The sequence below is a fragment of the Triticum dicoccoides genome, chromosome 5A (genome assembly GCF_002162155.2).
Source record: "Triticum dicoccoides isolate Atlit2015 ecotype Zavitan chromosome 5A, WEW_v2.0, whole genome shotgun sequence".
In the NCBI taxonomy this organism is placed as follows: Eukaryota; Viridiplantae; Streptophyta; class Magnoliopsida; order Poales; family Poaceae; genus Triticum; species Triticum dicoccoides.
The window spans coordinates 287394863-287409482 of record NC_041388.1 but is presented as its reverse complement, the minus strand read 5'-3'; the positions used below and the strand labels follow the sequence as shown (position 1 = coordinate 287409482).

The 14620-nt window shown below is 45.2% G+C and overlaps 1 protein-coding gene and 1 long non-coding RNA gene across 2 annotated transcripts in view; one reads left to right on the top strand and one right to left on the bottom strand.

The window, feature by feature from the left end:
• Positions 1-7571: 7571 nt before the first annotated feature.
• LOC119301069 lies at positions 7572-8484 on the top strand. The gene is made up of 3 exons (XR_005146859.1): positions 7572-7914; positions 8004-8096; positions 8183-8484. It is a non-coding gene; the product is annotated as an uncharacterized LOC119301069 (long non-coding RNA).
• Positions 8485-11606: 3122 nt separating this feature from the next.
• The window catches only part of LOC119301067 (sodium/proton antiporter 1-like), a 20391-nt gene continuing 17377 nt past the window's right edge, over positions 11607-14620 (bottom strand). The window contains exons 7-10 of the mRNA XM_037577965.1: positions 14165-14226; positions 13776-14078; positions 12729-13023; positions 11607-12212 (exon numbers count right to left, since the gene is read on the bottom strand). Coding sequence (XP_037433862.1) covers positions 12093-12212; positions 12729-13023; positions 13776-14078; positions 14165-14226 — 780 coding nt within the window. The 3' untranslated portion in view covers positions 11607-12092. The remainder of the gene's footprint in view (positions 12213-12728; positions 13024-13775; positions 14079-14164; positions 14227-14620) is intronic.

Here is a 14620-nt window from a genome sequence, read left to right as displayed (position 1 = left end):
CCTACAAAACATTTGCGTTAGTGTGACTCAGGTGAGTCCTTTGTCTGTATGAAGCCTTTGGACCGTATGAAGCCTGTGGTCTGGGGTTTGTCTTCTTCACCTGTGGTGTCATGATGACATTCATAGGAAGATTCTCCAAACACCTTTTCGGCACCCAGATCTTCTTCGTAGGCGGTCCATTCCTGCAGTTAGTACCAATATACCCGGCAAACACTTCACCATTCTGATTCTTAAACAGTTTATAGTTTGCATCAAAGGATTCATCAATAACAATGGGATTAGCACAAGTGAAGCCAGATAGGGTGGATGGATCTGCTGAAGGTTCCTTTGCAGCAACCCATGTGGTTTTGGGGTACTGCTCAGGTTTCCAGTAAGAGCCATCAGCATTCATTTTCCTTTCGAACCCAACACCCTCTTTCCTAGGGTTTCGGTTCAGGATCTGCCTTTTGAGGACATCACATAGTGTCTGATGCCCTTTGGGACTTTTGTACATCCCTGTTTCAAGCAATGTCTTCAACCTAGCATTCTCATCAGCAATAGCAGTGGTATCCTCAGCAGAGGGGTTAGTTACCACATCAGCAGTTGAAGATATTGCAACAGTAGCAGCAGTAGAACACTCAGCAACAAAAGTAGCGTTGTCACGCTCAATGCATTTAAGACATGGTGGTTCAAATCCTTCCTGAGCGGAACTGATCTGTTCGGCGTGAAGTGTCTTGTTTTCCTTTTGAAGATCTTCATGAGCCGCTCTCAATTTCTCAAGATCTTACTTCCTTTGAAGATAATCATAGGAAAGCTTTCCATGAGTTGTTGAGAGCGTTTCATGACAACTTTCAAGTTCCTCATACTTAACGTGAATATTTTTTATGTCTTCAATTAAGGACTGAGATCGAGTCATTTCAGCGTCTAACAGATCATCGCTTTTGTCTAACAGTTTTTGAATATGTTCCATAGCTTTCTGTTGTTCAGTTGTAATTTTAGCAAGTGTTTTGTAGCTGGGTTTGGAACCACAATCAGAGTCATCTTCACTAGAAGTTTGATAGTGAGCAGTGCGTCTGTTTACCTTGGCACCGCGTGCCATGAAGCAGTAGGTAGGAGCAGAGTAGTCCTTGTCATTTGCATCGGTGTCGGTGATGAAGTCATTGTCTTCAGTGTTGAAGATGGACTTGGCAACATATGTTGTAGCCAGACTCGCAACGCCAGAATCGGACTCCTCCTCAGACTCCACCTCCGCCCCCTCAGAAGCGGACTCCTCCTCTGAATCCATTTCCTTGCCAACAAACGCACGTGCCTTGCTAGATGAGCTCTTCTTGTGTGATGAAGACTTTGAGGAAGACTTGGAAAAAGACTTTGAGTATTTCTTCTTCTTCTTGTCGTCAGAGTCATATTCCTTGCTCTTCTTCTTCTTGTTGTTCTCATTGTCCCACTGCAGACACTCAGAGATGTAGTGGCCAGGTTTCTTGCACTTGTGGCATGTTATCTTCTTGTAGTCATGAGCAGAAGCTTCATCATTTCTTGAGCTTGATCGTGAAGACTTTCTGAAGCCTTTCTTCTTGGTGAATTTTTGGAACTTCTTCACAAGCATAGCAAGCTCCTTTCCAATGTCTTCGGGATCATCAGAACTGCTGTCAGATTCTTCTTCAGATGAGGAGACAGCTTTTGCCTTCAAGGCACGAGTTCGCCCATAGTTGGGACCATAGATGTCTCTTTTCTCCGAAAGCTGAAACTCATGTGTGTTGAGCCTCTCAAGTATGTCAGACAGATCGAGTGTCTTGAAATCAGGACGTTCTTGAATCATCAGGGCTAGGGTGTCAAATGAGCTGTCAAGTGATCTCAGGAGTGTCTTGACGACTTCATGCTTGGTGATCTCAGTGGCGTCGAGAGCTTGAAGCTCGTTAGTGATGTAAGTGAGTCGATCAAACGTGAGCTGGATGTTCTCATTGTCATTTCTCTTGAAGCGGTTGAAGAGGTTGCGAAGAAAATTGATTCTCTGATCTCTCTAGGTTGAGACACCTTCATTGACCTTGGAGAGCCAGTCCCAGACTAGCTTAGATGTTTCCAAAGCACTCACGCGGCCATACTGTCCTTTGGTCAGATGACCACAGATGATGTTCTTGGCAGTGGAGTCCAGTTGAACGAACTTCTTGACATCAGCAGCGGTGACACCTTCACCAGCCTTGGGAATGCCATTCTTGATGACATACCATAGGTCGACATCAATGGCTTCAAGATGCATGCGCATCTTATTCTTCCAGTAGGGATATTCAGTTCCATCGAAGACGGGGCAAGTAGCGGAGACCTTAATTATCCCTGCAGTCGACATAGCTAAAACTCTAGGTGGTTAAACCGAATCACACAGAATAAGGGAGTATCTTGCTCTGATACCAATTGAAAGTGCTAGTGATCGACTAGAGGGGGGTGAATAGGTGATTTTTATGAAAGTCTTCAAAACATGGAAGTTTCGAAGACAACCGATAGAAGTAAACCTATTACCATGCAGCGGAAGGTAGACTACACTAGGCAAACCATAGTCAAGTATTCAATGAAGTGAAAGCGCAATGACTAATAGCAGCTAGGCAGTAAGGATCAGGTAGGAAGATATTGTGAAGACAATCAGAACAAACAGTCAATCAGTGAAGATAGAAGATAATGCAATCATACAATGACTTCACAAGGACCAACAGTAAATAAAGGGAAGGGAAGGATGAAACCAGTGACTCGTCAAAGACAATGATTTGTTGGACCAGTTCCAGTTGTTGTGACAACTGTACGTCTGGTTTTGGAGGCTGAGATTCAACTCAGAAGACCTCATCTTCACCTTATTCCCCTTGAGCTAAGGACACCCAGTCCTCGCCCAATCACTCTGGTAAGTCTTCAAGGTAGACTTCCAAACCTTCACAGACTTCGTTCATCGGCGATCCACAATGACTCTTGGATGCTCAGAACGCGACGCCTAACCGGCTGGAGGATTCATAGTCCTCAAGTGTAATAAGTCTTCAGATCACACAGGCAGGAAGACTTAAGTGATGCCTAACACTCTTTGGCTCTGGGTGTTTAGGGCTTTATCCTCGCAAGGAATTCTCTCTCAAAGGCTTCGAGGTGGGTTGCTCTCAAACGACAAAAGCCGTACTCTAACTCTGAGCAGCCAACAGTTTATGGTTGTAGGGGGTGGGCTATTTATAGCCACTAGGCAACCCGACCTGATTTGTCCGAAATGACACTGGGTCACTAAGGAACTGACACGTGTTCCAACGGTCAGATTTCAAACACACATGGCAACTTTACTTGGGCTACAAGCAAAGCTGACTTATCCAACTCTGGACAAGATTTGCTCTCATAGTCTTCACTCGAAGACATAGGATTTTGGTTAAGCATCACTTAAGTCATTCTGACTGATTCTCTTGGACCCCACTTAACAGTACGGTGGTTCCTATGACTCAACAAAGAAAAACACAGAACGACGAAACTGCTAAGTCTTCGCGCTCCATAGTCTTCACGCGATGTCTTCTCTTGTCATAGTCTTCAATGTGAATGTCTTCACATACCACCTTTGACTTCAATGTCTTCATACATTTTTAGGGGTCATCTCTGGTAGGAAAATCGAATCAATGAGGGACTTCTACCTGTGTTATCCTGCAATTCTCACAAACACATTAGTCCCTCAAGTAGGTTTGTCGTCAATACTCCAAAACCAACTAGGGATGGCACTAGATGCACTTACAACTTTGTATATAGTATATTTTGAAGCTATCATCTGCCAACTATCATTACTACTGGATCTCTCAACAGGAAGCTTATTTTTATTAGTACGACCAAATTATATTAATGTACGCATCAAATTGCATCACGCATGACATCTCTCATCATAATTCCAGAGATATCACATAGGGGTTTATAGGGAGCACCTATTAGATTAAAATGCCATATGCATTACAAGGATAATCTCACTACTACTTTTGTTTTCATGCATCTCAGATATTGAACATGTCATAATCAATATAAGAATGCGCACATCAAAAGAAAATTGCGGAACAATGCAATGGCTAACAAACTTAGCCACACCTGCACAATGTCATAACCATCTTTGTCTTAATTATAAACAATGTCATATTTTGTTAATGCTATTTTAAATCGTATCTCTTTATTTGCCAATATAAAATGGCATAAATTGATAGCACACTTACCATTGATGCTTATACACGCAAAACCTTTAACTTTTCTACTTGTTTTCTCTTTTAGAGTGGTATCTCTGATGACAGAGAGAACTGTAATGAACATAGTGAGACAAACCGATTGCTTGTCCCTCTAACATATATTGCAGTGAAGAAGGTAAAACATCTTGAAGATAGCGAGACAACCCCAAATATGTCTTAATGTAGTGTTCAAGATACTCGCCAATAGCAGTGGCACAAGCTCGTTGAAATCGTCGTCTGAATTAGTTCGACTTCTTTAGTCTCAACTTCAAGCGGAAATACATGGTTCAACTCAGCTCCAAGTCGAAGTCCAATCTCTAAAAAAGATAACATAGAACTCCAGTACATATAGTATTGCTAAGTAGCTAGAGTTGGAGGATATGAGTGTCAAACAAGGGTAGTCTCATCAGCTTGTGCAACATCTCCCGGGTAGGGCTAACATTTCTTGAATTGTGTTGAAGCGCCATCGGTTCTGTAAATTATTTTGCTGACGCATTTATTTGCACTGGTTGCGACCTTTGATGCATAGTGTATGTAATCTGCTTTGGTTGCGCTTTATTACCAATGGTGACGAACTATGATGCCCAATTGATGAAATATGTCATAGCCGTCTTGATTGTGGGTAGACGAAATAGGAAAAGTTTGAATGTGGCCGTTCGGCTTTATATATCTAGGGTAGGCGGAACGGTAGGGTTTTGGGGTGTGGTCGTTTGGCTTTATATATTTAGGGTGGCAGAACAGCAAATGTTTGAATGTGGCCGTTCGGCTTTATATATCCAGGGTAGGCAGAACAATAGGGTTTTGGGGTGTGGCTGTTCAGCTTTATATATCTAGGGTAGTCGGAATGGCAAACGTTTGAATGTGGGCAACCAATAGTCTTCTCGAGCGGTGCCCCTGTGTGAACGTGGGCGACCTGTCATAGCCGGCTTGAGTGTGGGTAGACGGAATGGGAAATGTTTGAATGTGGTCGTTCGTCTTTATATATCCAGGGTAGGCGGAACGGTAGGGTTTTTGGGTGTGGTCGTTCGGCTTTATATATCTAGGGTAGGCGGAACGGCAAACGTTTGAATGTGGGCAACCAATAGTCTTCTCGAGTGGCGCCCCTGTGTGAATGTGGGCGACCTGTCATGGCCGTCTTAAGTGTGGGTTGACGGGTGGCCGACCGCACCATTTGTGAATAAGCTAGAGAGAGGTTTTGAGGTCGGTTTGGGCTGTCGGAGTCTAATGTGGCGGATGTCCAACCTCCATGAGCCCCCCACCCCCTGATTTGGGGCCAGGTACGACGATCAGACCAGTCTACCCAAATTGATGACAACTTGGACGCCAAAAATGTCCGGACCATCTGATGTAAACAAATGTGTGTGTTTTGATGATCCGTGTCTGAGATGCCCTAAAATGGATCGACCATAAAGATATGGCAGACGACATTATTCATCCTCTCGTCCCTCGCGTCGCCCTCCCTGGCGACACGGGGAAAACCCTAGATCGAGGCAACTCGCCCCTCTCTCCTCCCTCCCCTCGGCTCGCCGCTGCCGGAGGAGCGGCCGGCGAAGTCTGGGCCGGCTCCTGTGAAGGTGGCGGCGGGGCCCTTTTTCTTTTTTTGCCTGCATGCTTGGCGCGACGGCTGCCGGATGGCGCGCCTGCTGCCATGGACGGCGCGGGATGGGGCCAAGATGGTGCAGGGGCTCGCGCTCGCGAGATATCCTGGGCGACGCTGTGGCCCTGGGTGGTGCATGGTGGGAGGCTCGCTGCGGTTGTCGGGCCAGATCTGGGCCTGACGGGCTGGCGGCCGGTGGAGCGGGCGCGGGATGAGCGCGGTCGGTGCCCCCAGCACGGATCTTCTAGGTGGCGGCGCCGGTGCGTGAGGTTGGGCAACACGGCGATGAGGAGCTCTGAGCCCGATCTAAGTTTGGGCAGTCCTGGGCCCAGATCTTGCTGGCCGGTGGCACCTGGATAGGGGAGGCGGGAGCGGTTAGTGCCGGTGGATGCTGGTGGGTTCCCCCTTGCAAGTGTGTGCACGTCCAGCTCCTGGAGCAGGGGCGTTGTCCAGCCTGTTGGTGCTTGAGGAGGCTCAGGCAAACCAGATCCAGCACGGAGGTCCGGTCTTTGTGCACGGCGGTGCGAGCACGTTAAGTTTTGGCCTGATTTTCACTTTGTTTTGGCGCGCGGTGGTGCGGGGCGGTCAGCTATGGTTCTACTTCGGTCTTTCTTGTGCGATGCGGTGCGAATTCTTGCCCAGATCTGCGCACGAAGCCGGAGGATGGCCGGTGTCGATTTGGTTCGCCCAGGTCCTGCGAGCGGCGGTGCGGACCGGTCAGGTTGGCGTGTCCTTGCCTAGATTCTGTGTGCGGCGGCGACTATCCCGTGTCTGGTAGTGTGTGTTTGGCCTTGTTCTGCCCGGTGGTGCTGGGTTGGTCTCGGATCCTGGATGGTTGGTGGAAGGCTTGGCTCCGGATGACCTCGTCGATGCCGACGGTAACGGCATCTATGGATGTCGTCTTCTTCCTTGGAGGTGCCTCCGTGGAGCTCGTTGCTCTTCCTGCCTCATGGCTGAGGCCTCCGGGTGAAAACCTAAGATCTGGTGGAGCAAGATCGGATGACGGTGATCTTCTCGATACCACTTCCTTCTTGGAGGCGTCATCTTGGAAGCCTCGATGATGGATTCCGATGGTGTGCACGGTTGCTTGCAGATCTTGGGTTTGTGGTGGTGCTGGCGGGTTTCTGTTTTCTTTCTTTTCTTTCTGCACTAGCCCTTTTGCGGTGCTTTTCTCCTTTGGAGGTGTTCTTGTTACTCTTCTTCTGAACAATAAATTTGGCAGTGCTACTACCAGCGTTCAAAAAAAATAAAGATATGGCAGGCAAATCACCAAGCTCGGTCTGAATATTGTAGGCATACACATGGGCGCCAGACGGCAGGCGGTGAGCGGAGGAGCAGGGCATGTGACTACGCGAGGCAACGGTGGAGCTTGGCTTGGCGTGGCTACATAGGTTGTTTCGGAGCTGGTAGAATAAGCAGGCGGATGCATGTTATAGCTCAATTGCCCATGGGTAAAAGAATCGAGGTAAAAGCACCCGAAGTACCCTAACTTGCATGGGATGTGATGTTTTAGTCCCAAACTTGCACAATGCAACTCCACCATACCCTAACTTGCATTGGATGTGATGATTTAGTCCCCGGCCTATCACAGAGTGACAAGTGACAGCCAGGTGGCTGGACAGTCATCGTCTGCACTTTTGCAAAAAACACCCTGCCGTTTTACCTAATCAACCCAAGCTACAGGAGAGCACCTGAATTAATTCTCCCTGAAATCCACTGCACGTCCGAGGATATAGTTGTTGTCCATTCAATTAACATTAGCACGACCATTCAATGAACGAGGAGCTGGGCCAAGTATACACGATTCTCACGGATAAGACTGGGACTTTGAGAGTACGTATGATGTGCAGTATAATGTACGAGAGGCTGTCAAACTCTCAGAGTACGTATGGTGAAGCGACACAGAAGCACATAAATGATTACGCTGATGCTGGCCTGAGGACACTAGTTCTTGCATACCGTCAACTTGAGGAGATCGAATACACTAAATTCGAAAGGAACTTCACAGCAGCTAAGAATTCTGTCAGCGCTGATCGGGATGAGCTGATTGACGAAGCGACAGATTTGATAGAGAGGGATTTGATTCTGTTTGGAGCCGCCGCCGTTGAGGACAAGCTGCAAAAGGGGGTGAGTAAATCTTATCTTCTTTCATGCTGTAAAATGGAACAGTTCAAGACTTCTCTTTGGTTTGCGCATGCTAATTTCCCTTTTTCTAGGTACCTGACTCACTGACTGCACAAACTTGCTAAGGCCGGCATCAAGATATGGGTGCTGACGGGCGACAAGACGGAGACCGCCCTCAACATCGGGTATAGCATCTCTCCTAGATGTTTTGATGCTTATAGCGATATTTGGCCAATTTTATGAACTTAAAATCAGATGCTCTTTTTCATAGATATGCCTGCAGTCTACTCAGACAAGGGATGAAACAAATAACCATCACACTGGATACACCAGATATCATTGCCTTGGAGAAAGGTGGTGACAAAGGAGCCATTAATAAGGTAGATAAAGTATTGCAGATTATAGTTACCGAGTCCTCTGTCTAGTACACTGACCAATTCTTATGTAGTTTATACTATCTATGTGTTCATTTTCGGTTCTGTAGTGCATTACGTTTGGTAACAAATTAACTACATAACTGCCTGCATATTGATCAAACACTGGTTTGTTTCTCTTCTTTTTTGACATGGAACACTCTTATTCCATTTATGACACGGCTGAGATGCTGGTTACATAACGGGTTACATCAGCAGGAATATTGTCCAACCACAAACGCATTTCAGCATTAGCTAATCATGCGCCCCTTGCTGCCAGTACATGTGATGGCATGTTACAGTCACGCGAGACATGGACTACACTTGTGCTAATGAATTGTGAATTGAGTTTGGCCTTGATATCTCGAAACATTTGTCCCAGTGGAGCAAAGTCATAAGAGTTGGAGGTCACTGCTTGTTGCAAGTTGAGACTGTCAGTCTCAAAAATTACCCGCCCCACGCCCAGTTGGTCAGCTAGCTGAACAACATGTGAGAGGGATATGGTTTCAGCATGTAGAGCATCAGAAACGTCATCAGCAGATCCTGCTGCCAGGAACTTAATGTCTGATTCCGAATCTATGCAAATCATACCCCACCCTCGATGGCCCAAACTTGCGTTAAATGAGGCGTCTACATTGATCTTAACACAGTCTTGTGGAGGGGTCTCCCATCTAGTTTGCGTCGATGTGTGAGCTACTTTTTTCGACGCGAAGAATTCCATCCAATCCCTGACATGGCGTCTCACAGCAAACTGAAACGCATCAACCTCCATTCCTTTCCTTCCATGATTTCCCCCATTCCGTTCAGACCACCACTGCCAGAGGCAAGCAAGTGTCAGTAATTTCTTTTCTTCCGGCAGATCAAAAAATGTCTGGAGAACTTGTTTTGGATTGGTGAATTGGACTAGCTCGGATCAGACATCATCAAGTAGCAGGGCTCTCCAGCGTTGTTTTGCTAGTTTGCATTTGAAGAATAAATGGCCTCCATCCTCAAAGTATTTCCCGCAGACTGCGCATCTAGTGTCCAGATCAACACCACTCCTATTTTATATTCATATAAGTTGGGTGGCTGTTGTGTGCAAACCTCCACAGAAAATGGTGCACTTTTGGCGGGCACCTAATCTTCCATAAAGAAGAGAACAACGATGAAAACTAGTCCTTCTTATCTGAACTTTGGCCAGCCTGCTTGCTCGCCTCCCTTTTAAGCACTACAACGTGAATCTTATATGCGGATTTGACTGAAAACAAACCCTTATTATCGAAGTTAATGCTAATGCTAATGCTATCTGCAGTGCAGTTTCAGTTAATTGAATGGTCGTGCTAATGTTAATTGAATGAACAACAACTATATCCTCGAAACGGACGCGAAGTGGATTTCAGGCAGAATTAATGCAGGTGCTCTCCTGTAGCGTGGGTTGATTATGAAAAACTGTAGGGTGTTTTTTGTAAAAGTGCGGGCGATGACCGAACCAGCCACCTGGCTGCCACTTGTCACGCTATGATAGGTCGGAGACTAAATCATTACATCGAGTGCAAGTTGGGGTATGATGAAGGTGCATTTTGCAAGTTTGAGACTAAAACATCACATTCCATGCAAGTTAGGATACCTGGGGTGCTTTTACGTATTGAACCATCCGGCAGGAGCCGACGAGAAATACTTACCTGCTACGCACCGCCCTGCTACTTCTGCAGCCGCTGCCTATTGCTTTGGGGTGGCTGAGGTCTGAGAACCCTCTACTACCTACGTATATATAATCCGCACCGACCCTCTGATCTTCTGCCCCAAAAGAAGCGGAATACTCCAGTCCAATGACCTCCGTCTCTCTCTATCTCCTGAAAACCTCAATGCTTTGGTCTATATATATTGCCGGCTGTATGGAAAGGGCCCTAATAGGGCTCACTGGAGCTCGTCGTCAACAAGCTAATAGCAGCTTGCTAATCCCTCCGATCCATATTACTTGTGGTAAAGGGAGTAGTAGTATTAGACGAGACGGTTTTTGGCTGCAATGGACCGAGTCTGAGACAGTGTAGCAGCAGTCCAGCTGAGAAGTACGTACTAGATTACCAAAGCCTGCCTTTGGTAAAAATGTGTGCAGATAGATGATCCGTGTCGCTCGGGACGGGGGTCTGCGATGAGAGGGACAAGTGAGTCACGAGTTACCGAGAGAAAAGGGCACACGTACAACGCACATACTACCCCACACAGCGTAGGGCCACAGGAATCTTTGTCTCTTTGGCTCTACCCGGAGCACGTAGGACGGGCGCACATGCATGCATGCGTGGCCATGTACGTATATGCGCTAGCTCTTAGCTCTGTCCTCCTTGTCCTTGATAAAAGAACGAAATTTGTTGTTACCGTTTGGTGCTTCCACTTCCACGCGTTTCTAATCATCAAACTATAAGATACTGCTACTCCTACATTATAGAGATCACATCTCCCTCGCAACAGTCGCAAGTGGTAGAGTAAAACAAAACAAAATTCACATCTCGCAAGGGCAAAGATGCAACGAAGAGCGGCCACCGCGGGGCAGTGTAAAGCTGCATATGCTCTGCTCCAGCATCACATGCGAGAGCCGAGCGGTATCTGGCGGTGTCTTCGTCCTGCCTGCCTCTGCATGCATTCCTGTTGCGCATGTGAGTTGACACTGCTGCCTATGTTGCAGGCACTTGGATTTCCTTCCTTGGCCTGTCGCCTGGCCTGTATACATGTACATCCATACATACATAGGAGTACGTACGTTGTTGATATATGGCAGCACAGAGGATAGGACTACTATATGCGATGCTATAGGATGGTCGGTCCCAAGAAGAGTACATCTCTGCTTGTGTTTTGGTCATATTTTTTTGAAAAGGAACTCTTTATTACTTAAAAGATTTAAGCATTACACCCGGCCTCTACAGATACATCAGATCCTAATTTTTCCTCCTGGCAGTATTATGTAGGAGTATTATGCTCCTCACACCCCACACACAAACGCACGCAAGATTGAAGTACTCCCCTCCAATCCATATTAATTGTTGCCTCCAATCCATGATAATTGTCGTTGCTTTAGTACAGCTTTATAGATGGAGTACCTGATTTACAACATTTGACTTGACTCAAAGGGAAGAACAGAACTATATAAACCACCTCTTCATCAATCATGAAAGGGGTTTACAAATGTTCGTTTCAAGTGGAAATATACACCACAGATACATACGACCAGGGATTCAACCGGGATCACCAATTCAGAAAACTGAAGACCATTGGGCAAGTGCTGACAGTGCCACACAGCCGCACCGGGTATTAAGTTTTCAGGATCATCCCTATTGTATCTCCAGACAATTCTTTTACAGAATTTTTATTTTTCAAACAAATACACATCACTTCACTTCATTCTTTCCAATAACATCACCACAAAAGCCGATCATTACAACATGCAGACAGCTCAAAACTCATCATAGGAATTCAGAGTACATGTTTTTGTCCCCTGTTGACAGGGACATAGATCACTACCAGCTTAATTTACATAACCATTCTGCTCTAGCCTACCACATTTGACTCGCATCAACACCGCACCAAGCCTTTCAGTACCACTACACAAAATCTCAAAGGGGCCAAGGAGCTCAATCAGGGCGTGGTTTCACGACTCGCTTATTTCAACCCGTATGTATTATGAGCCAAGTGACCAGGTTGTAAAAACCGTTTCTCTGCTGCCAGTGTGCTCGCGTGTTCTTCTCGGTCTACTGTAACATCTTCTTACAGTACAGGACCACCGTGGCCAGCCTTTTACGAACCCGTGATAAACGGGATCTCCGCCAGTGAAGTGGGAAGAGATAGATGGATGTTCTGACCAGCTAGGTAAGTGATGATGCCAGCTACATAACCTGCAAGGGCGAAACCACTCACCTGCAAGCGCAAACAAGTATCGTGCGTGTCAACAACCAATTTTAGCTCAAGGATGCATAGACAATTGCAATGTGGACACACATCCAGGACAATGGAAAAGGGCAGTCATTGTTTGCTCAAGTATGTTGTGAACAAGCAGACTGAACTTTGGTTTATTACCTATAGATCTCTAAGGAACTGAAACAAGCACATTTTCACTCAATTCAACGAACAACAACACACTTCAAGAACCGGAAACGTTTTTTTCTTCTTAAAATGCAATACCAGAGCTAAACCTCCAAGCTAAGCTGCAGTCAGAAATAGGAGTTCTGCTCTCAACTCTACCAAAAACTACTCAAAGAAAAGTATCAGAGATATGGGCTGTATTCAGAAGTTTGCCAGCGTATATCAGAAAGTGTACTTAATACACCTGCTAACATGATATAATGAGGTTTCATTTGTAACAGATTGTGCTGTTAATTGCTATTATGCTGTTCCATATCTCCTTATTAAGAGCGGGATGAGAAAGAAGTTTACCTTGCGAAGGTACCAAAAGAAATCCACCTTTTCCATTCCCATAAAAGCCACTCCTGCTGCAGAGCCGATGATAAGCATCGAACCACCCGTACCAGCACAGAACGCAACAAGCTGCCAGAAATCTGAATCTTGAGGAAATGAAGTCAGGTCATACATCCCCATGGTTGCAGCAACAAGTGGAACATTGTCTATAATTGCTGATGCTACACCAATGATACTTGCAATGAGGTCAGCGTTTGGAATATTGGCATCAAGATAGTTCGCCAACTGCCTCAAAATCCCTGCTGCTTCCAAGCTAGTGCAAAGGAAGAACAAATCCAACTATCAGAAAATTGATTACTCAAAAAAACTATCAGAAAATTACGACCATCTAAGTTGGAATGGAATAGACAGTAATAAGTAGAGCACACACCATAACAGGGTAACTAAATTTCCAAGCATAGAAACAATTTGAGTTAAAGTTGTTAGATGTTATAAATTACTTATGTACTTCCCAGTTGCATAAGGGCTTTCCTAGTGTGACAAGGATGGGTATGTGGATGTGGAACAACTCCATTTCAGGAAGGATCAAGTGCTGGAGGCTCCACTCAACGAGCCATCTGAGGAGCACTTCAAGCTTGGGCGCGGGAGGCGCTTTCTCTCTTAGGGCTTGTGGTTCTTTTGACCCTCGGGAGATATTCACACTGCTAAGTCATATGACAACTTTTGAACCAATATGTTTTGCTAGTTCTGCTAATCAGTCTTCTAGTGAAAATTTACATTCCACATCTTTAGGTATATCAAATCTTAAATTGCGATTATGTATTTTCTTACGTTCTCTTTTTACGTCTGAAATAAGACAAAAATTACATAGCGTAAAATTACGGTGCATTGATGTAAAAATAGAGGGGGTGAAGAATAACTAAAATGCCTCTTAATACTTTTAAGTTGCCACTGGCATCACCTGATATTAATTAAATTGCATTAAGATTCCACAAATTTTCTAAAGGTGAGCTCCAAAAGGCAAAGCCCCAAATAATTGTACAGAGTGGAAGGGGGTGGGGTTACCTGCCAACCGACAACAGAATACCTAAGAAGAATAGAATTCCTTGTGTATCAATCCGTGAAAGCGCTTGTGGAACTTTCAATCTCTGCCTTCCAGATTCTCCATAATGTATCGCATCTGTCAGAATCCAGAGAATGCCAAGACCAAGGAGCATCCCCATGAAAGGTGGCAATCCAGTGAGAGATTTAAACACTGGAACAAACACTAGGGCTCCAAGTCCAACAGCAAATACAAGTTGTCCTCGAGGAGCCATTTGCTCTGATGACAGCAAACTTGAAGATTCCTGAGACGATCCATTTGCTTCACTGCATGCAATATACAAGAAATTATTCCGTAAGGCACATGAATTTTGTTTAATATCATGTATTAGAAGTAGTCCTTTGTTAATAACCTGGTGAGGGACATCAGGGCCAGTGGGACCATCAATGAAACTACGGAAGGGACAAACAAGCCCTGCCAAATCATAAGCCAAGCAGTTCATTTTCCACAGTCGAAATATGTAGCCCTTTGTTCAAGCATGCAAAAAAGAAGGTAAACACACAAAAATTCACAAAATGATGGATTGCTCGCAATCTAGATTATGGAGTTAATTTTGTAAAATGGCTTCCATTTTTGTGATGGGCAAATCACAATACTTGATATAACATTTAGATTATTTTTTCTTCGAGAAAACGCCAAAGCCTTGCATTTTGATTCAGGGCCATCTTCATTTCAATTTATATTGATTAAAGCAATTCACCTAATTTTGCACTATAAATTATCCCTAAAAGCAACTGTGCTATCGACTAAAATTTTAGAACACTGTAGGGTCACCCTCATTGAGGACATGATAAAATAAAAAATTATA